Source organism: Pseudophryne corroboree, chromosome 1, assembly GCF_028390025.1.
Source record: "Pseudophryne corroboree isolate aPseCor3 chromosome 1, aPseCor3.hap2, whole genome shotgun sequence".
NCBI classification, from domain to species: domain Eukaryota; kingdom Metazoa; phylum Chordata; class Amphibia; order Anura; family Myobatrachidae; genus Pseudophryne; species Pseudophryne corroboree.
Window position 1 is genome coordinate 599,892,245 of NC_086444.1, and position 19,902 is coordinate 599,912,146.

The following is a 19,902-nucleotide window of genomic DNA, read 5'->3' on the forward strand; positions in this document are numbered from 1 at the left end:
ACTGTGTCATCAGTGGTGTCTATGTTCTGTCACTTTTTCATACACCCCCCCCCCCACCACACCCCTGTGTTCTGCCATAGCCATTGTGTGTAAACCCCACCCCATGTTCTGTACTATTCCATCCCCCCTCCCTGTTCAGTCTCAGCCAGTGTCACCCCCCCATCCCCCCCTGTTCAGTCCCAGCCATTGTGTTACACCCCGCCTTCGCCTCCCTCCCTTCCCCCGTGTTCTGTCACTATTTCCATTTTGGATTCAGGGAGTTAAGGACACAACAAGGGACTAATTGGTAATCGCGAGGGGTGCGGATCCCTGGCCCTCTTCTTCTTAAATTGTCACCCACCCTCCCTTTCTTCTCTGTTTTCTGTTTCAGCCTTGTGTCTCTCTTGCCCCCCCCCCCCTCCCGTGCCCTGTCACTGTGTCACCCCCCGCATGTCCTGTCACTGTGTCTCCGTTCCGTCACTGTGTCACCCCCAGTGTCGGACTGGGACATGAAGGGCCCACCGGGGGAATGCAGTTATAGGGGACCATACTTAGGGGTGTGGCCAGCCTACAAAGGGGGTGTGCCAGCCTCCACAGAGACTTGAAGTAGACAAAAGACAATAGTTTAGTGCAGTGTAATGCAACATATCTACCATGTATAATACAAGTGCACAGTCTGGAACCTGATCCCTAGAAGAAGGAGTGGGCCCTCAGGCAGTGGGGCCTACCGGTGGTTTCCCTGGTACCCCTGTGGGCCAGTCTGACACTGGTCACCCCCCTGTGTCCCGTCACTGTGTCACCCCCCTGTGTCCTGTCACTGTGTCACCCCAGTGTCTTGTCACTGTGTCATCCCGTGTCGTGTCACTGTGTTACCCCCATGTCCTGTCACTGTGTCACCCCCTCCAGTGTCCTGTCACTGTGTCACAACCCCCCCTCTGTGTTTTGTCCCAGCTATTGCCTCACCCCCTTCCCCCCATCTTCTGTCACAGAATAATAACATGAATAAGGGAAAACATGAATAACATGAATAAGGAGCATTATTGTGTGGTGTAATGTGAATAAGGGGCACTATCATGTGGTGTAACGTGAATAAGGGGTAACATCGTGTGATGTAACGTGAATAAGGGCCACTACTGTGTGGTGTAATGTGACTAAGGGGCACTACTGTGTGGCATAATTTGAATTGGTGGTACTAATGTGTGGCCACACCCTTTTTTGTGTCATGAAATATGGGAGGGAAGGCGCAAATTTATAGTTTGCAGGGGGGAGCCGAACACCCTAGCACCGGCCCTGGTGTCAGCTATCGGGGCCAAGCATCTCATTCCGGAGCTTGGTAAATTTGTCAAAAAAGGAGTTTCCATAGAAACCTATGCAAGGAAATCAGGTGTTTGTTGCTCCAAAACCTCATAGACAGAAAACAGGCATACAGTATATTGCCTGTCTGCAGCATTGTACAATTCATATGCCTCCAAACAGGTGTATTTTGGCTTATGCCACGTTTTGCATAGACCGCAGTTGCATAGATAGAATCTCTCTGAGCTTTGTCTATGAGAGAGACCCTCATTTCAACTGTTATGTCGCTTCAGATGTTTGTGTAGATACAATTGAAATGTGTACTTGCATACTCTCAGTCCGCAACAGTTGTATACTGTAGATTATATTATATATTTCTATAATATATTTTAAACATGTGCTTTATTACATGCACTCATTTGTTTATAGAATATGTCCATTGACATCACATTACCAATTTTAAGAACGGAATTTGGAGACATGTCTGCATAGAGGAGGTTCTCCGGTTTCAAGTCACGGTGAACGATCCCATTCGCATGTAGATACTGAAAGCAATGAAATTACATGTGCATTGGTATTTCAGACTTCTCTGCTGTCTTTGATACTGATAGCCACCTTCTTCTCTTGCAAACTCTGGGGGAAATAAGTTCCACCAACTCTTAAGGAGCACTTTAAACCCTGGTCCCAACACTGGTACCACCATCACTTGGGGTGAAGGGTGCACTCAGTTGGTCGGCAGTACCGATGGCTAGCCCAGCTAGCACATAATGCTGACTTTAGACTGATCAGCTATCACTGAGCAACAAAATAGCTATAATTAAAACTGATATCTTCAAAATAACCATACATTTTACAGATATTCTTTAAAGCTCCCTTTGTATATGAACCCTGCTCTGTCTGCATAAAGCAATCTGAGAAATGAACACGCTTACAATGAAGGAGTAGTCTTGGAATAAAGTAGGAAGCACACTGTAGAAGAATGAAGCTTCATAGTAAATAACATTTGAAACATTAACATGCTCTTTAGTTAAAGCAAAATAATCTCAACTCACAGCAACTGCTTCCAAGATCTGCTGTACAACACAGGCTGCATCTTGTTCACTGTAATATCCACGCTCTACTATCCTGGGCAGGAAAATATGTGGATCAGTAAACTAATACAGTACATTTATTATTATAGGAAAAAATATATATTTGATTCACATCAAAACAGAAAATTGTACAGATTATAAAGAATTGCACATTACATTGATACAGCAGTTTTTAGTCAATCCTAAATTGTTCTCACATTGGACAGAATGTATCATTTATCCTAATTATTGCGGCACATCCCTCTCCTATTCGCATGTATGTTTGTTTTTTAAATGCCGGGAAGCATGATTGTCTATGTGCTAAGACAGCTCTTCAGATATAGGCCCTCATTCCGAGTTGTTCGCTCGCTAGTTGCTTTTAGCAGCATTGCATACGCTAGGCCGCCGCCCTCTGGGAGTGTATCTTAGCTTAGCAGAATAGCGAACGAAAGATTAGCAGAACTGCTACTAAATAATTCCCTGCAGTTTCTGAGTAGCTCCAGACCTACTCCTAGACTGCGATCACCTCAGTCCGTTTAGTTCCTGGTTTGACGTCACAAACACGCCCTGCGTTCGGCCAGCCACTCTCCCGTTTCTCCAGCCACTCCTGCATTTTTACCTGGCACGCCTGCGTTTTTTTAGCACACTCCCTGAAAACGGTCAGTTTCCGCCCAGAAACACCCACTTCCTGTCAATCACACTACGATAACTCGAGCGATGAAAAAACGTCGCTCGAGCTTGTGTAAATCTACAAAGTTTTGTGTGAAAGTACTTAGCGCATGCGCGCTGCGTACCATGCGCATGCGCATTTTTGCTGTTTTTTTACTTAATCGCTGCACTGCGAAAATCGGCAGCGAGCGAAGAACTCGGAATGACCACCATAGAGCTGTCCCGGTGAAGTACTAACTTCCGGGTTTATGATACGGGAGTCCTAATGTGTATGCACGACCATCACAAGCTACAGAGGGATGAAGAGGAATTCAAGGTTAAGGAAAGTTCAGCCTTATGGAGCTTGACGTATAAGGACACATTGAAGTCCCATATTATTCTATAGGGCTTACTATGCCGCAGGTCTGTTGCAGAGGGATGCTGACAACCGGGATCCCGGATGCCTGCAACGCATTACCAACCTGCTGCAGACATCTGCTATTTTTGGAGATTTGAACGCATCTTATTCTTAAGGGGGTATCCAATTAGTCCCAAAAACATTTCGGGCATTAAAAAACAGGGGTTTTTACTTTTTACATAATTTTTTGCACTGATTTTTTTCACCCATCCTAATTAGGCCCCTCATTTTTTGCAACCCAAAAATGTACAGTTTTCCTGCAAAACTACATAAGATCCGTGAAAATCTGCCAACCTATGTATTTTTGCGGCTGCAATCGCAGAAAAAAAGGAGATTTGGCCCCGATAAGCCCCGGCATCAGGGCTAATTGTATAGCCCCAGGCACACTAATTAGCCATGGTAATTTACCTCGGCTAATTGGATTTTGAAGTTAGTATTGATACATTCCACTCATTAAGTTGTATAATAGAAAAATGAAATTTTCTTAGTGTATTATGTGATGTTTGGGCCAATTGATAACATTTTAATCTGCCTTTCCAAGACAATGGAATCTTATATGTTTATAACGTATTTTACGTAATATATTTCTGCTTCTTCTCGGGCATGGGATGTGGTCAGGATGTTGATGCCGGAATGCTGACACACGGCCAGAATGCCGGTGCCGGAACTCCGACATCACTTGGAATGCCAATGCCGGAATCCTGACCGCTGCCATCCCAAACATATGTATGCTGGACACTCCTAGGTTTTGGCCGCGGGGGTGGGGGAGTTAGGTTTAGGCTGCAGGGAAGGGAGGGTTAGGCTGCGGGGAGGGGGGTTAGGGTTAGGCACCACCAGGGAGGATTTAGGGTTAGGCTGTGGGCGGTGGAAGGTTAGGGTTAGTCTGCGGGGTGGGAGATTAGGGTTAGGCACCACCAGGGAGGATTAGGGTTAGGCTGCGGGGAGGGAGGTTAGGGTTAGGCACCATCAGGCAGGATTAGGGTTAGGCTGTGGGCGGTGGAAGGTTAGGGTTAGGCTGCGGGGTGGGAGATTAGGGTTAGGCACCACCAGGGAAGATTAGGGTTAGGCTGCGGGGAGGGAGGTTAGGGTTAGGCACCATCAGGCAGGATTAGGGTTAGGCTGTGGGCGGTGGAAGGTTAGGGTTAGGCTGCGGGGTGGGAGATTAGGGTTAGGCACCACCAGGGAAGATTAGGGTTAGGCTGCGGGGAGGGAGGTTAGGGTTAGGCACCATCAGGGAGCATTAGGGTTAGGCTGTGGGAGGTGGAAGGTTAGGGTTAGGCTGCAGGAGGGGAGGGTTAAGGGAGTTAACATATTAACCCAACCCCTGTTGGGATGCTGAGCATCGGGATGCCAGTGTCGGTCTTATGACGCCAGTATCCCATATCACACCCCTCATCACATGCTCTTCTTGTCTTCCTTTTTCAGGATCTGAGTGACTGCAATTTCATTAGCATGTGACACACTTTAGAACCTATTTAGTAACCTACTGAGGCAGGTTACTTTCACAAGGAGGAGTCATGTTTTAGCCACACACCACCTTGCCCTTCCTCATATTAAAGGGTATCCGTCCACCAATCAAAAACATGCTGCGGACCCATAGTACAGTAAGCCCAATACATTTCTTTGGGGTTTGGATATGCCTATATGCACCAAATTCCTGAAGTGCATACTTATGTACAAAGGGCTTGTTTTTGGAAGAAGCCCCCAAAGAAAGATCCTTTTCCGCCCCTCCTTGGCTTGCCACGCACTGGCTGATGGCTGTATTTGGACTCCCGGTTCATAAACCCAGAAGTCAGTACTTCGCCAAGACAGCTCTACTTTGGAAGAGCTGTCCCAGCAGGTAAATAATCATACATACCAGCATTAGAAAACTACAATCTGCCTGCAAGTATGGATGGGATGTATTGTAATCTAATTATTATACATGACACATCTCGTCCTAAACCTGATAGGTTTAGGAAGATTAGAACGTCTTGGACTCTGGTAGTGGTTCAGTGTAAGGGGTTGAGAGTGCTAACATGTTGTATGATGGAAACAGTTCTATTTGGATCAATTAATTACCTGTCGAACAGTTCTCCTCCTGTTACCAGCTCTAGAATCAGCACAATATCGGTGGGGGTCTCAAAGATATCTTTAAGTTTAATCTAAAACAAAGACAATTACTTGCTTAGATTATATTATTTACAAACTGTACTATTGGACACTTGTGAGGTAAGGTAAGAAAAATAATTTTTCACTGCTATGCTAAAATGACACAGTATTTTTTACATTTCTTATACAAAATCAGCACCTCATGATCACCACACATATTAGCAATCTCATGGTAAATTTAACAATAAGGTACAAATTGCATGAAATGTATCACATTATCACACAGGAACTGTATTGGCCAGGGCCGGCTCTTGGCATGTTTGACCTGAGTGGCCGCACAAGGACGCCACCCACAATGATTTTCCACTGCCATTTTAAGCCTCACTGGCCCTTTAAGTAGTTTAAGCTTCAGTGCTGAATAAGTGCCAGCCCCACTGCTTGCCTTCTCCCTCAATAGAAAGATCACTAGCGTGTGATGTCACACCCCATCCCTGTCCGCGTAAAATCACACACTGTGACTGCTGCAACACATGCCAACGCAGCCAGCTGGTGGTAGGGACAAGTGTGGTGGACGGTTTGTGCTGGTGGCCAATGTCACGGTGGGGTGCTGGTGCCATGTGCTGTACAGTCTGACTTCAGCTGGCTGTGGGGGGCTGCGGTGTGGTTGGGGACCTGAGTGTGGACGAAACAGTCACTGGTGGACTGGTAAGTCAAATGAGCCTGACTGAGCTGCTGGAGGGACCAGTACTTGGTGGAGGAGACACTCAGACTATGAATCGAGGAGCCAGATCGGAAGAGGAACTTATGGACGATCATAATGTGTAAGGGGCACTGCTACTGTGTGGGAGTAATGTGTAAGGGACACTACTGTGTGGACATAATTAATAAGGGGCACTACTGTGTCATAATGTGTATAAGGAGTACTACTGTGTGAATGTAATATGTAACTAGCACTACTACTGTGTGGGCGTAACGTGTAAGGGGCACTACTACTGTGTGGGCTTAATGTGTATGGGGAACTCCTACTGTGTGGGCATAATGTGTAAGGGCCACTACTACTGTGTGAGTGTAATGTGTATGGAACACTACTACTGTGTGGCATAATGTTTAAGGGACACTCTCCCCTGCATCGCTATATCCCCATCACACTCTCTCTTCTGTCATCCGCTGCCTCTCCAAGACACCACCCTCACCCTGTCATATGGATACGGAGCACCAAAAATTCTTACACAATGTTCTAGTAGGCCTGGAGCCGGCCCTGGTAATGTCTCCATCGTCCATTGTCTGTTTGCATCCAGACAGCCCGCTAAAACAACCACTGATATCTGTACAGCACAGCATACTTGCTCAGTTTCCTGAGTCCTGGAAAAGTAGGAAATTCTCTTGCAGCAGAGTAGTCCATAGTGCTAACTGGCAAAAGTGGGCAGGGCACTGGTGCACGTTGACGCAACTCACTATGAATAATGTCATTGCTGACCCTCCCACAGCTACACAAAGTCCACAATCATGGCAAAACGTCATAGGGGCAGTGCAGTGATGATTATTTTATTTATTACCAGTTACTTATATAGCGCACACATACTCCGCATCGCTTTACAGAGAATATTTGTCCATTTACATCAGTACCTGCCCCAGTTGAGATTAAAATCTATTTTCCTTACCACATGTTCGCGCGCACACATTCACAATAGGGTTAAATTTTTTGTTGGAGCCAAATAAAATAGCAGTATATTTTTGGACTGTGGGAGGAAGCTGGAGTACCCGAATAAAAACCACACAAGCACGGGGAGAATATACAAACTCCACACAGCTATGGCCATGGTGGTAATTGAACCCATGACCTCAGTGCTGTGAGACAGTAATGCTAACCATTACACCGTCCTTGCTGCCCCAATGATGATGATGTAATGTGCAGTGACCCAACTCCGTCCCTTCCTATCCAGGAAACTCCCATAGAGGAACTTGCCAAGTGTTGCTAAGAGTTGGCAAGTGTGCTGCACAGAAATGCCAATGGGCGCAATAATAATGGTAGCTAATAGCACTACTCAACAAATTTTTAAAAGTTCTCTGCATCTGGCATGTGAATGTGTTCACCTAATTTAGGGATGCTGAATTTAGTGGAAAAAATCTGAATTTTTCTATCACGACACATTTATTGGATACAGACAAATAACAAAAGCAGTAATAGCTATATCTGAAATACAAGTAAGATAACTGAAAATTTCTATTAATCTCTACAGAATTGAAATATTCTCATTGTAATATAGGGTTGGGCTGGAGATACTAGCGGTCGGGATCCTGTCCGCCAGAATGTCGGCAGGGGGGCGAGCACAACGACTCCATATTCTTGTAGTTCTCCAATAGTTCATCACTATGGACACATAGGCCCTCATTCCGAGTTGTTCGCTCGCTAGCTGCTTTTAGCAGCAGTGCAAACGCTAAGCCGCCGCCCTCTGGGAGTGTATTTTAGCTTAGCAGAAGTGCGAACGAGAGGATCGCAGCGCGGCTACAAAAAAAAAAGATTGTGCAGTTTCAGAGTAGCTGCAGACTTACTCCTACCTTGCGATCACTGCAGACTATTTAGTTCCTGTTTTGACGTCACAAACACGCCCTGCGTTCGGCCAACCACTCCCCCGTTTCTCCAGCCACTCCTGCGTTTTTATCTGACACGCCTGCATTTTTTCAAACACCCCCCCGAAAACGGACAGTTACCACCCAGAAACACCCACTTCCTGTCAATCACTCAACGATCAGCAGTGCGACTAAAAAGCGTCGCTAGACCTTGTGTGAAACTGCATTGGCTTTTGTGAAAGTACGCCGCGCGTGCACACTGCGCCCCATACGCATGCGCAGAAGTGCCGATTTTTTGCCTGATCGCTGCGCTGCGAACAACGGCAGCTAGTGATCAACTCGGAATGACCTCCATAGTTGGCCTCCTTTTTGTTGCCTAAGAGTCCAAGCATAGCAGCATGGAAGGAGGGCCGAGCAGGAGACTCAATTTTTGTCAAATTTGCATTCCTTTAGCTTTGGTTCCCTTAACTGCGGAAACTTTTCCTACAGCCTGGTCTTTATTATCCAGAGCTTTCACAAAATTTCACAAAATTTTTCTTTAGGCCCAACTTCATGTAAAGCGAGGGTAAAATGATCTTATGCGGCTCAACTAATGGAGTGTACTTGATCTTTTTCTGTCCAGCAACATAGTAATCTCTCTCTGGCCACTTATTTGTGATATGGCGATAGATGCGTCATCGCTTGGAAAGTGATAAAATGGAGAGTGAAAAAGTACCAGCCAATCAGCTCCTAACTGCCATGTCACAGGCTGTGTTTGAAAAATGGTAGTTAAGAGCTGATTGGCTGGTGCTTTTTCACTCTCCATTTTATCAATTTCGAAGCGATGACGCATCTAGCCCATAGTGATTTTTTAGTGCCTTGGCTGTCCCATAAACACAGAAAATAGCAGTTTGTACAGTCAAATTTTGCTGTGGTGCGCTCCCTGGGTTACTAGGGCAATATTCGATCTTCAGAAGGATAGTGTTAGGCTCTGATGAGGATATTCTTTATTCGGCAAAGATTCCCCACTCCAATTCACATGGTTTTACCCAAAAGATGAGAGAGAGAGCAATATAGTGAAGTATAGTCAGACTCAATTCTGCTCACATTAATTAGATTATTCAAACAAATGGAATCCCCCTGAATTGGCGGACCCACGTACCAGATTTTGTGGGGTGTCAGTAGTGCCCACCCAAATACGCCTGTAGTATTGCTTCCACTGCTTTCTAGTAGATCTCCTCCGAGATTCTTCACCACTTCACCACTCCATTTTGAGTTATGTCCCCAAAAGTAGGAAGAAAATAGCAGTATATAGTGAAGTACTATTTGTTCTGATGTGCAAATGATAATTTTTATTAAAGTGCAACAGAAGGTCTTTTTAAAACATAGCATATAACGTCCAAGTGCAAATTAGCAAGAGTAAATAAATAGTTAAAATTTGCAATCCACCACAGATTAGTGGACCCACGTACCAGAGTTGTTGGGGTGTATCAAGTGTCCACCCAAAAAAGGTGACTGGTTGGAGGTACCCACAATATCCAGAGGGAATTCGCTGACTGTTGCTGCAAACCCCGGGGAGCAATATTTAAAGCGTTTTTGGGGACATAACTACATAACTTCCTACTTTTGGGGACATAACTCAAAATGGAGTGGTGAAGTGGTGAAGAATCTCGGAGGAGATCTACTAGAAAGCGGTGGAAGCAATACTACAGGCGTATTTGGGTGGGCACTACTGACACCCCACAAAATCTGGTACGTGGGTCCGCCAATTCAGGGGGATTCCATTTGTTTGAATAATCTAATTAATGTGAGCAGAATTGAGTCTGACTATACTTCACTATATTGCTCTCTCTCTCATCTTTTGGGTAAAACCATGTGAATTGGAGTGGGGAATCTTTGCCGAATAAAGAATATCCTCATCAGAGCCTAACACTATCCTTCTGAAGATCGAATATTGCCCTAGTAACCAAGGGAGCGCACCACAGCAAAATTTGACTGTACAAACTGTGACTTTTTTGGGATCTAGTTGACCATCCCGGCTGGTGGACTGCAGCACCTTTGAACTAAAGCGCCATCTTTACATTTTTTTGTTTACAGAAAATAGCAAGCAAGATGGCTTCCATTGCTTCCAACGCTAAGAGGAGGGGTTCTGCCCAAGGAACAGCACATGGAGGAGAATGCGGAAGATGAGGAGAGAGATTCTGCTGACATAGAGGAAGAGGAGTCTGGCCAGGACGCGTACCCCATACCGCAGGCAGGAAGGAGTCTTGCCGAGAAATTACTGTGATTAAATACTTTCATTTAAGAATAAAACATTACCTGATATCACATGTTTGATGGTATATTTGGATTTTACACAATTATATGGAGATTGATATATATCATGTCAGGTGCAAAATGGCTGCTGAGCAGTGTAATGCTTCTGCCTCATAGAAGTGAGACACTCTTTTCCTACCACCATCTACAATTGTACTTTTTCTACCTTATTTATCAGTTTTTCCCCACACTTCTTAGATTGTAAAATAATTTGGGTAGGACTATCGTTACCTTCTGTTTAATATGGATTATAATCATCACTGGAGCAGAGGCTGATGTGAGGGACTAAATATTCTCTGTAAAGGGCTGCGGAATACTGTAGGTGTCTGCTATATAAATAAATGATAAATCTCATCATATGTTATGCTGCGCATACATTATACAATTATCGTCTCAATCCGATTTTGGGCTGATAATCACATAGTGTATAACCACGGCTGACTAAAAATGACCAGTCTGTCGGACATGCTGAACCGACCAGCATGTTCAACAGATCCAAAGATTTCTGAGCTGCAAATCGGCTGCGTTGAGTGTATGTGCTGGCCCTGCCCGAGCGACCAACATTTCCCGTTTCTTTACAGGGGAGGAGTAAATATATCAGGGCCCATATACTGAGAGATATTTCAGTGTATGGTCAAGATATCAGGCTGTCAGATAAAGTGGCAGATGTATTAAGCCTTGGAGAGAGAGAAAGTGGAGAGAGATAAACTACCAATCAGCTCCTAACTGTCATTATACAAACTCAGCCTGTAACATGGCAGTTAGGAGCTGATTGGCTGGTACTTTATCTCCATCCACTTCATCTCTCTCCAAGGCTTAGTACATCTCCCCCAAACTGTCTGTCGGTTTGACAGACATTTTATAGACAGTGTATGCCTACCATTACTTAAGGTGAGCATACACATGCAGAAAAAGCCTGTCAGATAAAGTACAGGGTGATTCAAAAGTCGCAGTACACCCTTTTGTTTCAGAAACTGTGCAGGAAATGGGAAAACTGAATACTCCAGTAAGGTATAGGTGAGGTGGGCTATCGTTTAGGGTATGTACCGAACATGGGCGCCTTCTTGAAATCGGCTATCTTGAATCTAAGTCAGTTTTTTCAAATGGATAGGGGGTCGTGTAAAATGTCAAACAACACCAGAGTTTGCTGAAAAGTTTATTGCTGCAAACAGATTTGAAATAGCAGTTATGGTTTGAAAATTACAACACTTTTTTTGTTGGAATTACAGGCTGAACTGTTCTCCATAAAGGACAGTCATTTAATGTGTTCAACATGTTGTCCCTCTTGGTCAACACAAATTCGGACACAGTTAATGGAATGACCAGAATCCACATTGGATGGAATTTTGCAAGGTTGTTGGAAACGTAAAGGTTATGGTGTGGTCTGGGATATGGGGTACCTGTGTAATTGGTAGAGATGAGCGGGTTCGGTTTCTCTGAATCCGAACCCGCCCGAACTTCATGGTTTTTTTCACGGGTCCGAGCAGACTCGGATCCTCCCGCCTTGCTCGGTTAACCCGAGCGCGCCCGAACGTCATCATGACGCTGTCGGATTCTCGCGAGACTCGGATTCTTTATAAGGAGCCGCGCGTCGCCGCCATTTTCACACGTGCATTGAGATTGATAGGGAGAGGACGTGGCTGGCGTCCTCTCCATTTAGATTATAAGAGAGAGAGATTTACTGGAGCTTAGGACTAGGAGGAGTACTGTAGAAGTGTAGAGAGTGCAGAGAGTTTACTAGTGAGTGACCACCAGACAGTGCAGTTTATTTAATATATCCGTTCTCTGCCTGAAAAAAGCGATACACACAGTGACTCAGTCACATACCATATCTGTGTGCACTGCTCAGGCTCAGCCCAGTGTGCTGCATCATCTATATATATTATATATCTGTCTGACTGCTCAGCTCACACAGCTTATAATTGTGGGGGAGACTGGGGAGCACTGCAGTGCCAGTTATAGGTTATAGCAGGAGCCAGGAGTACATAATATTATATAGTGAGTGACCACCAGACAGTGCAGTTTATTTAATATATCCGTTCTCTGCCTGAAAAAAACGATACACACAGTGACTCAGTCACATACCATATCTGTGTGCACTGCTCAGGCTCAGCCCAGTGTGCTGCATCATCTATATATATTATATATCTGTCTGACTGCTCAGCTCACACAGCTTATAATTGTGGGGGAGACTGGGGAGCACTGCAGTGCCAGTTATAGGTTATAGCAGGAGCCAGGAGTACATAATATTATATTAAAATTAAACAGTGCACACTTTTGCTGCAGGAGTGCCACTCCCAGTGTGACTGACCAGTGACCTGACCACACTGACCACCAGTATAGTTAGTAGTATACTTATATTGTGATTGCCTGAAAAAGTTAAACACTCGTCGTGTGACTTCACTTGTGTGTTGTTGTTTTTTTTATTCTATAAAAATAAAACTCATTCTGCTGACAGACAGTGTCCAGCAGGTCCGTCATTATATAATATATAATATATACCTGTCCGGCTGCAGTAGTGATATATATATATTTTTTATATCATTTATCATCCAGTCGCAGCAGACACAGTACGGTAGTTCACGGCTGTGGCTACCTCTGTGTCTGCACTCGGCAGGCAGTCCGTCCATAATTGTATACCACCTAACCGTGGTTTTTTTTTCTTCTTTATACATACATACTACTACGACATCTCTTTATCAACCAGTCTATATTAGCAGCAGACACAGTACAGTACGGTAGTTCACGGCTGTGGCTACCTCTGTGTCTGCACTCGGCAGGCAGTCCGTCCATAATTGTATACCACCTAACCGTGGTTTTTTTTTCTTTCTTCTTTATACATACATAGTTACATAGACATCTCTTTATCAACCAGTCTATATTAGCAGCAGACACAGTACAGTACGGTAGTTCACGGCTGTGGCTACCTCTGTGTCTGCACTCGGCAGGCAGTCCGTCCATAATTGTATACCACCTAACCGTGGTTTTTTTTTCTTTCTTCTTTATACATACATAGTTACATAGACATCTCTTTATCAACCAGTCTATATTAGCAGCAGACACAGTACAGTACGGTAGTTCACGGCTGTGGCTACCTCTGTGTCTGCACTCGGCAGGCAGTCCGTCCATAATTGTATACCACCTAACCGTGTTTTTTTTTCTTTCTTCTTTATACATACATAGTTACATAGACATCTCTTTATCAACCAGTCTATATTAGCAGCAGACACAGTACAGTACGGTAGTTCACGGCTGTGGCTACCTCTGTGTCTGCACTCGGCAGGCAGTCCGTCCATAATTGTATACCACCTAACCGTGGTTTTTTTTTCTTTCTTCTTTATACATACATAGTTACATAGACATCTCTTTATCAACCAGTCTATATTAGCAGCAGACACAGTACAGTACGGTAGTTCACGGCTGTGGCTACCTCTGTGTCTGCACTCGGCAGGCAGTCCGTCCATAATTGTATACCACCTAACCGTGGTTTTTTTTTCTTTCTTCTTTATACATACATACTACTACGACATCTCTTTATCAACCAGTCTATATTATTAGCAGCAGACACAGTACAGTACGGTAGTTCACGGCTGTGGCTACCTCTGTGTCTGCACTCGGCAGGCAGTCCGTCCATAATTGTATACCACCTAACCGTGGTTTTTTTTTCTTTCTTCTTTATACATACATAGTTACATAGACATCTCTTTATCAACCAGTCTATATTAGCAGCAGACACAGTACAGTACGGTAGTTCACGGCTGTGGCTACCTCTGTGTCTGCACTCGGCAGGCAGTCAATAATTGTATACTAGTATCCATCTCCATTGTTTACCTGAGGTGCCTTTTAGTTGTGCCTATTAAAATATGGAGAACAAAAATGTTGAGGTTCCAAAATTAGGGAAAGATCAAGATCCACTTCCACCTCGTGCTGAAGCTGCTGCCACTAGTCATGGCCGAGACGATGAAATGCCAGCAACGTCGTCTGCCAAGGCCGATGCCCAATGTCATAGTACAGAGCATGTCAAATCCAAAACACCAAATATCAGAAAAAAAAGGACTCCAAAACCTAAAATAAAATTGTCGGAGGAGAAGCGTAAACTTGCCAATATGCCATTTACGACACGGAGTGGCAAGGAACGGCTGAGGCCCTGGCCTATGTTCATGGCTAGTGGTTCAGCTTCACATGAGGATGGAAGCACTCAGCCTCTCGCTAGAAAAATGAAAAGACTCAAGCTGGCAAAAGCAGCACAGCAAAGAACTGTGCATTCTTCGAAATCCCAAATCCACAAGGAGAGTCCAATTGTGTCGGTTGCGATGCCTGACCTTCCCAACACTGGACGTGAAGAGCATGCGCCTTCCACCATTTGCACGCCCCCTGCAAGTGCTGGAAGGAGCACCCGCAGTCCAGTTCCTGATAGTCAGATTGAAGATGTCAGTGTTGAAGTACACCAGGATGAGGAGGATATGGGTGTTGCTGGCGCTGGGGAGGAAATTGACCAGGAGGATTCTGATGGTGAGGTGGATTGTTTAAGTCAGGCACCCGGGGAGACACCTGTTGTCCGTGGGAGGAATATGGCCGTTGACATGCCAGGTGAAAATACCAAAAAAATCAGCTCTTCGGTGTGGAGGTATTTCAACAGAAATGCGGACAACAGGTGTCAAGCCGTGTGTTCCCTTTGTCAAGCTGTAATAAGTAGGGGTAAGGACGTTAACCACCTCGGAACATCCTCCCTTATACGTCACCTGCAGCGCATTCATAATAAGTCAGTGACAAGTTCAAAAACTTTGGGTGACAGCGGAAGCAGTCCACTGACTAGTAAATCCCTTCCTCTTGTAACCAAGCTCACGCAAACCACCCCACCAACTCCCTCAGTGTCAATTTCCTCCTTCCCCAGGAATGCCAATAGTCCTGCAGGCCATGTCACTGGCAATTCTGACGATTCCTCTCCTGCCTGGGATTCCTCCGATGCATCCTTGCGTGTAACGCCTACTGCTGCTGGCGCTGCTGTTGTTGCTGCTGGGAGTCGATGGTCATCCCAGAGGGGAAGTCGTAAGCCCACTTGTACTACTTCCAGTAAGCAATTGACTGTTCAACAGTCCTTTGCGAGGAAGATGAAATATCACAGCAGTCATCCTGCTGCAAAGCGGATAACTGAGGCCTTGACAACTATGTTGGTGTTAGACGTGCGTCCGGTATCCGCCGTTAGTTCACAGGGAACTAGACAATTTATTGAGGCAGTGTGCCCCCGTTACCAAATACCATCTAGGTTCCACTTCTCTAGGCAGGCGATACCGAGAATGTACACGGACGTCAGAAAAAGACTCACCAGTGTCTTAAAAAATGCAGTTGTACCCAATGTCCACTTAACCACGGACATGTGGACAAGTGGAGCAGGGCAGGGTCAGGACTATATGACTGTGACAGCCCACTGGGTAGATGTATGGACTCCCGCCGCAAGAACAGCAGCGGCGGCACCAGTAGCAGCATCTCGCAAACGCCAACTCTTTCCTAGGCAGGCTACGCTTTGTATCACCGCTTTCCAGAATACGCACACAGCTGAAAACCTCTTACGGCAACTGAGGAAGATCATCGCGGAATGGCTTACCCCAATTGGACTCTCCTGTGGATTTGTGGCATCGGACAACGCCAGCAATATTGTGTGTGCATTAAATATGGGCAAATTCCAGCACGTCCCATGTTTTGCACATACCTTGAATTTGGTGGTGCAGAATTTTTTAAAAAACGACAGGGGCGTGCAAGAGATGCTGTCGGTGGCCAGAAGAATTGCGGGACACTTTCGGCGTACAGGCACCACGTACAGAAGACTGGAGCACCACCAAAAACTACTGAACCTGCCCTGCCATCATCTGAAGCAAGAAGTGGTAACGAGGTGGAATTCAACCCTCTATATGCTTCAGAGGTTGGAGGAGCAGCAAAAGGCCATTCAAGCCTATACAATTGAGCACGATATAGTAGGTGGAATGCACCTGTCTCAAGCGCAGTGGAGAATGATTTCAACGTTGTGCAAGGTTCTGATGCCCTTTGAACTTGCCACACGTGAAGTCAGTTCAGACACTGCCAGCCTGAGTCAGGTCATTCCCCTCATCAGGCTTTTGCAGAAGAAGCTGGAGACATTGAAGGAGGAGCTAACACGGAGCGATTCCGCTAGGCATGTGGGACTTGTGGATGGAGCCCTTAATTCGCTTAACAAGGATTCACGGGTGGTCAATCTGTTGAAATCAGAGCACTACATTTTGGCCACCGTGCTCGATCCTAGATTTAAAGCCTACCTTGGATCTCTCTTTCCGGCAGACACAAGTCTGCTGGGGTTGAAAGACCTGCTGGTGACAAAATTGTCAAGTCAAGCGGAACGCGACCTGTCAACATCTCCTCCTTCACATTCTCCCGCAACTGGGGGTGCGAGGAAAAGGCTCAGAATTCCGAGCCCACCCGCTGGCGGTGATGCAGGGCAGTCTGGAGCGACTGCTGATGCTGACATCTGGTCCGGACTGAAGGACCTGACAACGATTACGGACATGTCGTCTACTGTCACTGCATATGATTCTCTCAACATTGATAGAATGGTGGAGGATTATATGAGTGACCGCATCCAAGTAGGCACGTCACACAGTCCGTACTTATACTGGCAGGAAAAAGAGGCAATTTGGAGGCCCTTGCACAAACTGGCTTTATTCTACCTAAGTTGCCCTCCCACAAGTGTGTACTCCGAAAGAGTGTTTAGTGCCGCCGCTCACCTTGTCAGCAATCGGCGTACGAGGTTACATCCAGAAAATGTGGAGAAGATGATGTTCATTAAAATGAATTATAATCAATTCCTCCGCGGAGACATTGACCAGCAGCAATTGCCTCCACAAAGTACACAGGGAGCTGAGATGGTGGATTCCAGTGGGGACGAATTGATAATCTGTGAGGAGGGGGATGTACACGGTGATATATCGGAGGGTGATGATGAGGTGGACATCTTGCCTCTGTAGAGCCAGTTTGTGCAAGGAGAGATTAATTGCTTCTTTTTTTGGGGGGGGGGTCCAAACCAACCCGTCATATCAGTCACAGTCGTGTGGCAGACCCTGTCACTGAAATGATGGGTTGGTTAAAGTGTGCATGTCCTGTTTTGTTTATACAACATAAGGGTGGGTGGGAGGGCCCAAGGACAATTCCATCTTGCACCTCTTTTTTCTTTTCTTTTTCTTTGCATCATGTGCTGATTGGGGAGGGTTTTTTGGAAGGGACATCCTGCGTGACACTGCAGTGCCACTCCTAAATGGGCCCGGTGTTTGTGTCGGCCACTAGGGTCGCTAATCTTACTCACACAGTCAGCTACCTCATTGCGCCTCTTTTTTTCTTTGCGTCATGTGCTGTTTGGGGAGGGTTTTTTGGAAGGGACATCCTGCGTGACACTGCAGTGCCACTCCTAGATGGGCCCGGTGTTTGTGTCGGCCACTAGGGTCGCTAATCTTACTCACACAGCTACCTCATTGCGCCTCTTTTTTTCTTTGCGTCATGTGCTGTTTGGGGAGGGTTTTTTGGAAGGGACATCCTGCGTGACACTGCAGTGCCACTCCTAGATGGGCCCGGTGTTTGTGTCGGCCACTAGGGTCGCTAATCTTACTCACACAGCTACCTCATTGCGCCTCTTTTTTTCTTTGCGTCATGTGCTGTTTGGGGAGGGTTTTTTGGAAGGGCCATCCTGCGTGACACTGCAGTGCCACTCCTAGATGGGCCCGGTGTTTGTGTCGGCCACTAGGGTCGCTAATCTTACTCACACAGCTACCTCATTGCGCCTCTTTTTTTCTTTGCGTCATGTGCTGTTTGGGGAGGGTTTTTTGGAAGGGACATCCTGCGTGACACTGCAGTGCCACTCCTAGATGGGCCCGGTGTTTGTGTCGGCCACTAGGGTCGCTTATCTTACTCACACAGCGACCTCGGTGCAAATTTTAGGACTAAAAATAATATTGTGAGGTGTGAGGTATTCAGAATAGACTGAAAATGAGTGTAAATTATGGTTTTTGAGGTTAATAATACTTTGGGATCAAAATGACCCCCAAATTCTATGATTTAAGCTGTTTTTTAGTGTTTTTTGAAAAAAACACCCGAATCCAAAACACACCCGAATCCGACAAAAAAAATTCGGTGAGGTTTTGCCAAAACGCGTTCGAACCCAAAACACGGCCGCGGAACCGAACCCAAAACCAAAACACAAAACCCGAAAAATTTCAGGCGCTCATCTCTAGTAATTGGACCCATTTTCATTGACCAGAACCTAAATGCACAACGCTGCCTCGAAATGCTGCAAGACGTGGTGTTCCCCTCAGTTGTGAATGAAGATGGCAGCTTCCCATGTTACTTTCAGCAGGAAGGGGCTCCACCACACTACGGAGCAATTGTTCGTCAGTAGTTAGATGGCCGACACGGTTCCGTGGAATGGCCACCCAGATCACCTGACCTCACACCACTTTACTTTTATCTGTGGGGTCATTTAAAGCAACTCGTGTATGTGGAGAAAATGAGAAACAGACATCATCTCCAGCATTGCATTGAAGAAGCGTGTGCCATCATTTCTTTGGAAATCCTTCTGTGAGTGCATGATGATTGGATCCAGCATCTTTGAATTTGTGTTGACCAAGAGGGACAACATGTTGAACACATTAAATGACTGTCCTTTATGGAGAACAGTTCAGCCTGTAATCCCAACAAAAAAAGTGTTGTAACTTTTGAACCATTACTGCTATTTCAAATCTTTTTGCAGCAATAAACCTTTCAGCAAACTCCTGGTGTTGTTTGACATGTTACATGACCCCCTTTCCATTTGAAAAAAATGACTTAGATTCAAGATAGCCGATTTCAAGATGGCGCCCATGTTCGGTACATACCCTAAAAGATAGCCCACCTCACCCATACCTTACTGGAGTATTCAGTTTTCCCATTTCCTGCACAGTTTTCTAAACAAAAGGGTGTACTGTGACTTATTGAATCACCCTGTAGATACCAGTTAATCAGCTCACAACTGCCATGTTACAGGCTGTGTTTGAAAAATGGCAGAAAGGAGCAGATTGGAGGTTATTTTTTCTCTCTCCACCTTATTGTGCTTCAAGGTTTAGTACAGCTGTCCCACAGTGTGGCAGGGGAGACGTTTTCCCGTTCCTTCCCAGTGAAGGAACAGGTGAAATGTCCATCCATCACCCGCAGCAGGCCATGCTACTGAGAAAATATTGCATTGGATGGACATGCTGGAAAACCCAGATTTTGCACGCATATACTGTACACTATACAATTAGCTGGGCAATCCACTGTTATTGGACGGATCGGACAGATAATTGTAGCATGTATGCCTAGCTTTATGATCACCCACAGTGTTCAATGCTACATAATATATTGGTGATAAATAATAGATTAAAATTGTTGCGGCCAGCCATAGGAAACCTGCAGCACTTACAGATAATGTCCTGCAATGTTAGCATTTTCCTGTGATGCATCACTTTTAGTACAAAGCACATGACGCTCAAGTCTGTCTAGTGC

The 19,902-nt window shown here is 45.5% G+C and overlaps 1 protein-coding gene across 1 annotated transcript in view; it reads right to left on the reverse strand.

Annotated features, from left to right (window-relative positions):
* Nucleotides 1-19,902, reverse strand: part of LOC134901659 (calcium/calmodulin-dependent protein kinase type IV-like) — a 102,856-nt gene that overhangs the window by 39,228 nt on the left and 43,726 nt on the right. Inside the window, exons 5-7 of the mRNA XM_063914333.1 lie at nucleotides 5,470-5,552; nucleotides 2,325-2,397; nucleotides 1,727-1,817 (exon numbers count right to left, since the gene is read on the reverse strand). Coding sequence (XP_063770403.1) covers nucleotides 1,727-1,817; nucleotides 2,325-2,397; nucleotides 5,470-5,552 — 247 coding nt within the window. The remainder of the gene's footprint in view (nucleotides 1-1,726; nucleotides 1,818-2,324; nucleotides 2,398-5,469; nucleotides 5,553-19,902) is intronic.